General features: G+C 72.1%; 2 protein-coding genes across 2 annotated transcripts in view; one reads left to right on the top strand and one right to left on the bottom strand.

Annotated features, from left to right (window-relative positions):
• Nucleotide 1: 1 nt before the first annotated feature.
• Nucleotides 2–8,533, top strand: part of PNKD (PNKD, MBL domain containing) — a gene marked incomplete at its 5' end in the record, with an annotated part of 15,829 nt that continues 7,297 nt past the window's right edge. Inside the window, one exon of the mRNA XM_026041722.1 lies at nt 2–108. Within this exon, the coding sequence (XP_025897507.1) occupies nt 2–108 (107 nt within the window). The remainder of the gene's footprint in view (nt 109–8,533) is intronic.
• TMBIM1 (transmembrane BAX inhibitor motif containing 1) lies at nt 2,322–4,814 on the bottom strand. The gene is made up of 11 exons (XM_026053559.1): nt 4,565–4,814; nt 4,296–4,390; nt 4,138–4,202; nt 3,964–4,017; nt 3,813–3,863; nt 3,631–3,670; nt 3,313–3,350; nt 2,989–3,076; nt 2,761–2,856; nt 2,603–2,656; nt 2,322–2,491 (listed from the first exon to the last, which is right to left on the bottom strand). Exons 1-11 carry the CDS (start codon nt 4,797–4,799, stop codon nt 2,348–2,350), a joined length of 960 nt encoding a protein of 319 aa, XP_025909344.1. The 5' UTR covers nt 4,800–4,814; the 3' UTR covers nt 2,322–2,347.

Here is an 8,533-nt window from a genome sequence, read left to right as displayed (position 1 = left end):
GGCGGAGCGGCACGGCGGCGCCGAGCCCCGCGGGCGGCTCCCCGAGGGCGTCGAGTACATCCCGCGGCGCAAGGGCAAGAACCCCATGAGGATGGTGGGGGTGGCCTGGTGAGTGCRGCCCCTCGGTGGGTCGGGTTGGGGTCCCCGGGGTCGCCCAGGGCTGCGACCCACCCGGGGTGGGTGTCCGTCCCGCCCCAGGGTGTCCCAGGGCCCCGACTCCCTGCGCCCCCTGCCCATCTCCCGCCCGCAGGGCCATCGGGCTGCCCTCGGGCATCGCGCTCTTCCTGCTGGCCAAGCAGCAAGTGGACAAGAACCGCGCCGAGCAGCTCCGGATCCGCCGCAAGATGATGGGCTCCAACCAGGGCGAGTACGAAACGGAGCGATACAAGCGAGCGGCGCGGGGGGCATAGCCCGGCGGCCCCGCGGAGCCGGCGCCGCAGCGGGACACCCCGGGAGCTGCTGGCCCCGCTGCGCCCGCGGCCCTGGGACCCGCTCCCCGGCACCGCGGCGCTTGTGGGGTGCTGCGCTTTGGCAAATAAACCCGGGCCTTGGGACAGCCCTGTGCTGCTGTCGTCAATCCCTGCGCGCTCCGCGCCAGGCTCTGCCTGCACCCACCCCCTCCCGGCGGAGCCTTCCCAGCAATTCCCGGCAAACACCCGGCCCTGCTGCGGGGGCGGGCGGGGAAGGCAGCGGGAACAGCTCGGCCTTGGCCTTATCGCCGCCAGGCCGCCCTTGCGCTGCCCGGAGCAGCCGTGCGCCYGCGCGCCGCTTCCCGGGAGCTGCCGCTCCCGCAGCCTCCTCCCACAGCCTGCGGATCAACACGGGGAGGCAGGAGGCAGCCCCGGAGCGGCCCCGCCGGCAGGCCACGGGGGCTGGCAGGGGGGCAGGCAGGGATACAGGGGGCACACCTGCATCGGGTGTCAGTGGGCAGGKGAGCTGCTCAGCCTGGTGGCAGCGCTGCAGGAGGAGGCAGAGAGGCTGAGAACCATCCGAGTGTGGGGAGGAGATGGATGGCTGGGGTTGCAACCTGCAGTCGTCTCGAGGAGAGCACAGGGGACACTCCACACGCACCTGAGGATCCCCGACCCTCTGGCTGCAGGGCAGGGCGGGCGGAATCGAGGAACAAGGAAGGATGGGAAGAGGTCCCTGCTGAGCATGGGCAGTTACCTCCCGGCCTGTCTCACCTCCAGCAAGACATGGAGGTGCAGGAGGGTGTCCGAAGGAGAGCAACRAAGCTGGGGCGGGGGCCTGGGGAGGCCTGAGGGGCTTGCAGCTGGACTCGGGGATCTATAAGGTGTTTTCCAACCATGATTCCATGCGATTCCASGATTCAGCCCTGCCGATCCCCACAGCGCTGCACGAGAGCCGGGCCTTGCAGCCGAGGCCCTCTGCGAAGCCGGGAGCCCCACGAGGGGGGCAGGCAGCCCGGCGGAGCCACCACACAACTCTTTGGAAAATTAAAGTGTTTTATTCAGCAAGTGCAACGTTGGCCCCACCGAGGGCCGGGCGAGCGGCTCCCCTGTAACACAGGTCCCTGGAGAGGCCCCAGGAGCTGCTCCCGGAGCGGGCCCTGCCGCAGCGCGGCGCCACGGGGCCGGCCGGGGGGCTGAGCACGCCGGGGGGCAGCCCCACACGGCTGCGGTTAAGGCACTGGGTGAAGGAAGCGGAGCCGGCCCTCCCTGCAGCAAGCCCGGGCTCCCGGTGATGCCGCAGCCCGGCCCCAGCTCCCGCGCGGGCGCCGCCATCGGAGCTACCTGGACACGGCTGCCAGCTCCCCTGCCCGCACCCGGCTCCGAGCCGGGGCAGCCCGGGGGATCCCGGGCAGCCCTTCCCTCAGCAGCCTCCGGGCAGGGGACGGGGCACCGGGAGGCACGCGGGACGAGGCCGAGCGCCGGCCGCGCTGCTTGCTCGCAAGCCGAGGAACGGCCGCTCTGCCGGGCAGCGCTGCCCCCGCGCCAGGCCCCGATTCCTGCTTTGTCTCCCAGCCGCGTGCCAGGCGTGGGCAGAGGGAGCCTGCGGATCAGCACGGGGGGCAGCCCTGCCCAGRCACCGGGGTCCCTCTGTGCCCGTCGCCGTGACCGTGACGGCAGCGGCTCCGGAGCCCCTTGTCCCGAGGGCAGCCCCGGTGCCCGCGGCAGCAGCCCTGAGCCCCCCTGCAAGAGGGGCCCTGGGCACCCCCAGCCCCACAGCGGCCACCGGGGCACCGACGGGGCCGGCAGGAGCCCCAGGGCCCCGGCCACGTGCCGGGCTCCCGGGCGAGGAGGAGGAGGGAGAGGAGCAGCTTTTGGAGCGGAGAAGAGCAGCGGAGGGCGGCGAGGCGGCGCGCGGGCCCCGAGCGAGGCCGGCGCTAGTCGCGGCCCACGAGCTGCAGGATGGAGGTGAAGATGTACATGATGTCGGTGTAGATGGTGAGCGCGCCGTACACGTACTCCTCGGGGCTCAGCGTGTTCTTCCTGTTGCCCAGCACCAGCTGGGTGTCGTAGGCCAAGAACTGGGGAGGACGGGGTGGGCATCAGGCACCGGCGCCCGAGGGGAGCCCCCAGACTGTGGGCGCTGCTGCTGCTGCTCCCGCGAGGGCACGGCGGGAGAGCCGCCAACTCACCAGGGTGAAGACGATGGCGCTGATGGCCGCGTACAGCATGTGGAGCCAGGAGACCTGCGGGCGGKCGCACGTGAGGGGAGCGAGCGGCGCCCGCGCCCCTCCGCCCGCTCCCGGCGCCTTCCCGACGTCCCCCCGGAGCTGCACCCGGCTCTGCTCACATATTTGAAGGAGAGGACGATGGCCGTGACGATCCCCGTGACCATGACCACGATGCCCAGCACGCAGAAGAGCCCGGGACACGATGTGAAATCAACCTGCCGGGAGGGCACGCGTGTCACGGGGGAACGTGGGGCCACGCGGAGCTCACGGGCGCCACAGGGCACCCTCTTGGGGTCCCCAGTGTCCCAGCACCTCGGACCTGCCCCATGGGCACATCTGCAGCTCACCTTGGTCTGGAAGCAGAAGACAGTGACGATGATGGCAACGATGGCCGTGATGAGCATAGCGATGAGCACGGCGTTGGTCCTGTAGGTGCTGCGAACGGAGAGGACACCCGAGTCACCCCGAGCTGCAGGGCAGCCCAGAGAGCATCAACAGCCCCGTGGCCCATGGCTATGATCGTTCCAGCAAGGAAGGAGCCCCTGGGCCTGGGCTGCCTCATTCCCATGGCTCTGGGCGACGGGACAGACCCTGGGCACTGAGGGCCAACGCTGGCCCCGGTCCCTGCGGCTCTGCCCACATCTGCCCCCCTGCCCTGCCCTGCTGCCTACCTGGCAATCGTGCCCGTCATGAAGCCCATGGCCAGCGTCTGCGGGAGAGAGAGCAGCCCATTCAGCGACACCACCCGGACACAGATTCAGATTCACCCTCCGGGGAGGCGGGTCTGTCCCGCTCCTTCAGCGGGAGCTGCTCTCCTGCCATGGGGCAGCTCCCGCCAGCTCCAAACCCATCCCATGGGAGCTGCCTCCTTCCCCGCCACGTGCCGGCTGGATCCCACCCTGCTAAGAGCACAGCCGGGCCCACGGGACGAGGGGGCGGCTGACGGGCACCCCAGGATCCTGCAGCCCCAGGCCCGCTCGGCCACTCACAAAGACGCTCAGCAGGATGATGTTCCAGGGGAAGCGTCTCCTGCAGAAGCAGAGCAAAGGGCAGAGCTGGCGACGGGCTCTGCGTGTCCCGCGGGTGTCCCGCACGCAGGGACCCCACAGCCTGGTTCAAGGGGTGGTCTCCAGAGCCAGGAGCCCGCCGTGTGCCCGGCGGGGTGACTCACCGGGGGCCCTGGCAGCAGGCCAGCACCAGGTAGGTCACCAGGAACACAGCGCTGCGGAGGCAGGGACACGGCGCTCAGCGCCGGGCGGCACGGAGCCCGGCACCGGCCGGGCACGGCCCTCCCGCCCGCCACCGCGCAGCCCCCTACTCACTAGGACGCGTAGTAGACAGCGACGTTCCTCTGCACGAAGGAGCGCACGGGGGAGCTGCGGGACAGCGGCGCCCAGCGTGAGGGGGGCCCGGGCAAGCGGCGCCCCCCGGCCGTGCCCGCGGGCCCGGAGCGCACGGACCGCCCCGCGCAGCCCGCCCGCGGCCGCCCCACTCACACGAAGGTGAACACGGCGATGATGCCCACTGTCACCAGGAGCTGCAGCGAGATGATGGCGTAGACCTGCGGGAGCCGAGGGTCAGCTCGGGTCCCCTACACCCCTACACGGTGCCCGCGGGTACACGCGGTACCCACGGCCCGAGCGGGGCGCCTCACCTTGCGGATGAAGGTGTGCCGGACCTTCTTGTCGTCCCAGTTTCCCGGCTGGAAGGGGGTGCCCTCGCCTGCGCCCTCGCCGCCGTAGCCGTCACCTGGAGCCAGGGGAGGCCTCAGCGCTCCCGGGGCGCAGGATCCAGCCCCGTCCGAGAGACGCTGCCCGCCCGGGGTGCTCGGAAAGGCTGGGAGCCCCTTCCAGCACCAGCGCGGACCCCATCGAGGCCCATCCTGCCCCCCAAGCACCCCCCAAAGCAAAGCTCCCGGCTTACCAAAGCGCATGGGCATGGTGGGCATGGCCATCCCCGGCTGGGGGTACCCCCCTGGTGCCGGGTACCCCCCTGGTGCCGGGTACCCCCCCGGCGGCGGGTACCCCCCCGGCGGCGGGTACCCCCCTGGCTGCGGGTACCCCCCGCCATAGTGGGGGGGCTGGGGGTAGCCCCCTGGCGGCGGCGGGTACAGGGGGTTCTTGTCATCATAGGGAGGGGGGGCGCTGGGCTGGGACATGTTGGCTCCGAGTGTCTCCTGTGGGAGGAAACGAGAGGGGCATCAGTGGCCCGGCAGCACCCGGCAGGACTGACCCCCAACGCAGATGCACCCCCGGCACGCGCAGGTCCCCAGGGATCCGTCCATGGGGCCAAAAGCCAGATGGGAATGGGGACACAGGGGCTGGACACACCGCAAAGCACCTTCCCGGGAGGGCTGGAGCCACCGCAGAAACCGCCACCCTCCACCTTTAATAGTCGCTTCCACTTAATGAGAGCCAAGAGAGCGGCCGGGCGGCAGAGAGAGCCAGGGGCCTCCTGCCACCGTCACCGTCCCTGGCCACGGCCGCATTCCAGGGCCCTGAGTCCCGGGGACAGCGTCAGACGCCGGCCGCGGGCAGCGCCCACCCGCAATGACAATGACAATGACAATGACGTGACCTCCGTCAGCTCCGTCACCTCCCTGTGGGGCCGGGCCCCGCCAGGCGCCCTGGGGACGGAGCTGAGGGGAGACCCATTGCAGATGGGGCAGGCGGGCGGCGAGGTGGGGCAGGCGGCGCTGCCCTCTGCGCTGGCACCCAGCGCGGCAGCTCCTCGGGCTGCGAAGCCGGTGTCACCCCCAGGCCCTCCCCTGCTCTGGGGGTGCCCCCACCCATGGGCGATGGCGCCCCCCAGGGAGCAGAGCCGGGACCCCCGGCGCTGCCCCGAGGGCCGGGCCCCCGCGGGAGCCCCCGAGCAGCGGCCGGCCAGGCCCCGCGCCAGCCGCTCCGGGAGGAGGAGGAGGAGGAGGAGCAGGAGAAAAGCCGGATCTCCGAGTGCAGGAAAACAAGGGCCCTGCCAGGAGCAGCTGCCAGGGCTCTGCCCTCCCACCATCCCCCGCCTGCCCCGTCGGGGTTTAACCCCCTCGCACCGAGGCAGGCGCCAGGACCCCCCTCCGTGTCCCCCCTCCCCGGCCCCGCACCTCACCTGGAGCCAGGGAGGAGGGATGAGGCCTGACCCAAATGGGAACCAGCGCTGGGAGGAGGCCACACGCTTCCTCCCTCCTTACGCCAGCGCTTCCCGGCGCCGGGGCGGGACTGGCAAAGATGCCGGAGGGGTTGGCACGGCCCAAACACCCGTTCCAGCCCCGGMAGCGAACGGCTCCGTGCCCGCCCAGGGCCTGTCCCGCTGGGTCCGGCCGGGCTCCGCGGGGGCGGCCGCCCATCCCCGGGGCCCTGTCGTGATGACGGTGCTGCCAAGAATAGCGAGGCCACGTGGTGACCCACTGCCCGGCACGTTTTGCTTTGGCGGCTCTGCTGACGGCACCGGCACACCCGGCACCCTCCAGCACACCCAGCACCCTCGTCACCGGGCGCCGCATTTAGCGCTCGGGCAGCGCCGCCCGCCCCGAGGGGACCCTGTTTTCAAAACCGTGATGACTAAAACTGGAAGGTGGACGGGAAGGACAGGCCTAAGCTATGGGCTGGTCCCAGACAGAACCAGTGCCCAGGGAGCAGATGGGGACCCAGGTGTCTGGGRCGAAGCAGGGCAGGTCCTGCCAGTGCAAAACGGTTGTTGGCGCTCCCCAACGCTGGGTGCCCCCCRTGCCACAGCCAGCACCGGAGGCTCGGTCCCCCGGCCACCCCGGCGGGGGGATGYGGGGTGCCCAGCTCCCTTCCCTGCGGGACATGCCGGCGCAGAGGCCGAACCCGCCCGACGGGTGCCCGGTGGCCGCCGCACCCAGGSAGGAGCGCGGCGCGCGGCCGGGAAGGGGCCCGGGCGCCGGCAGAGCCGCCGAGCCCAGCGCCAGGCGCCGGAGCAGCCTGCGGCCTCGGGACGTCACCCCGCTCCAGCAGCCCAGCGTGGCGGCGGGAGGCAGCCCCGGCTGCCCTGCTCTCGCTTCCTTCTCCGGAATACGGGCGCGGGCCACGGAAACCCCACGGCACGTCACGGGGACACAAGCCCTGCCCGGGCCAGCTCGGTGGCCCCGGCGCAGACACCCCGGCCACCCCGCGTGCACCGTGACTCAGCACAGATAAGGGCGCACGCGGGGGGGCRAGCCCAGCAGCAATGGGGGGCACACGGTTCCTGCAGCCCCTGCCGCCCCACGCAGCACCCACATCCCGGTCACCTCCTCGAGATGCACAGGGCACCCCCTCACCGGGCACAGGGCTTGGGGACTGGGCTCCTCGCCTTCCCTAGGCTTGCCYGGGCAAAGCTGCCCTGGAGTTAATCTGCCTCCTCGGAGCGCCGGGAGGCTCCCGGCAGCTCAGCAGGGCTCCCCCGGCCCGGCCCGGCGCAGCCTGGCACGGCTCGGCTCAGCACGGCACTGCGGGCACGGCCCCGGCCTGCCTCGGCCCAGCACAGCTCAGGGCTCGGCCCCGGAGCGCGTGGCCAGGCTCGGCCTGGCTCACACGGGCCGGGTCAGCGGGTCCCCCTCCCTGCGCCCACCGGACTCGACAGCACCGCGGAGCCCGCTGCCCTGCCCGGCTGCCGTGTCCCACATCGCCCCGACGGCTCCCAGCCTCTCCCTGCCCCAAAGCTCTGCCCGGGGGTGCTGCGGGTGGCAGAGGAGCCCCCGCCAAGGGGGCCAGGCTCCCCCGTGCTGCCACACCGGGCCGCTCACCCCACACCAGCCCTGCGCGTGCCTGGCACCGGCCAGCACGGCAGCACCCGGTGCCGGGGGGGTCTGGAAAGCGGCACCAGCCCCACGCTGGCGCCGGACGCAGGGACCCCGTCCCCTGACCCGCRCTGCCCTCCTGCCTCCTCCTGCCGCGCCGGGCAGCTCCGGCCCGGGCGGACTTCGCCCCGGAAAGCTGGATCCGCAGGTTGCCCTGCAACCCGCGGGTGGCCGCACGCACTTCCCGTCGGACTGGCGGGATCCCAGGCCCATGGCGAGAGGCAGTGCGTGTCCCCACACAGAGCCACCCTGGGGACAAGGGACAYGGGGAGCCAGGACAGCCCCCGGCCTCGCGTCCCCGTCTGCTCTAGCAAAGGCAGAGGAGGGCGGCTGGAGGGTGCCCTATATCACGGGTCGAGGGGGACATGCCATGGGGCACAGCTGTGCCCACAGCTCGGGGACTGGACCTGCCCCCAGGYCCTGGTCCAGTCCATGCACCCCCGCTGGGACACTCAGCCTGGAATGGGGGCCCATGGGCTGCCACCCCCCAGAAGGGGACAGGATGGGAGGAATGGGGGAAGAGGGCAGCAGGGGTGGAGAAGAAGGAAGGCAGGGAGCCAGGCTATGGGGCTGGGAGGAASTGGGGGACTAAGGACGGGGGGAAAGGTTGGGGTGAAGTTTGGGTGGGGTTGAAAGGTCCAGGGGGAACCAGGATGAGGAACTGGGGATAGGGAAGGATTGGGGGATCCCGGCTGGGTTAGTGGGGCAGGTGGAGGCAGGCTGGGCAATGGGGGGTCCAGGAAGGATCGGGGTTCAGGGCTGCATTAGTGGGGCGAGTGGGGGCAGGTGGGGCAGTGGGGGTCCAGGAAGGATCGGGGGACCCGGGCGGGATTAGTGGGGTGGCTCGGAGGGCTGCTTGAGCCGGGATCAGTGGGGCAAGCGGCGCTTGGGCCGAGTCGGGTGGGGGGAAGGGGAGGTTTGAGCCGCGGGGGGGACCCTGGGGACAACCCCGACCCGCCGGCGCCTCCGCGCTGGGGGCGGCCTCGCGAGGAAACCGACGGGACGGGACGGGACGGGCCGGGGTTCGCGCGCCGGGGTTCGCGGGCCGGGCCGGGCCGGGCCGCCCCTACCTGCTGCGCACCAGGCTCCGCGCTGCG

This window comes from Nothoprocta perdicaria, unplaced genomic scaffold (genome assembly GCF_003342845.1).
Source record: "Nothoprocta perdicaria isolate Ctin4 unplaced genomic scaffold, notPer1 scaffold_0, whole genome shotgun sequence".
NCBI lineage: Eukaryota > Metazoa > Chordata > Aves > Tinamiformes > Tinamidae > Nothoprocta > Nothoprocta perdicaria.
The sequence above is the reverse complement of the archived record's forward strand: the minus strand, read 5'-3'. Positions and strand labels throughout refer to the sequence as shown.

Bases quoted from the DNA above. Each gene is read 5' to 3' on its own strand.
- TMBIM1 (XM_026053559.1), bottom strand. From the start codon at position 4,799: ATGTCCCAGCCCAGCGCCCCCCCTCCCTATGATGACAAGAACCCCCTG. The intron at 4,203-4,295 runs GTGAGGCGCCCC...CGGCTCCCGCAG, and splicing joins GGCACACCTTCATCCGCAAG to GTCTACGCCATCATCTCGCT. The intron at 3,864-3,963 runs GTGAGTAGGGGG...CTGCCTCCGCAG, and splicing joins GCTGTCTACTACGCGTCCTA to CGCTGTGTTCCTGGTGACCT.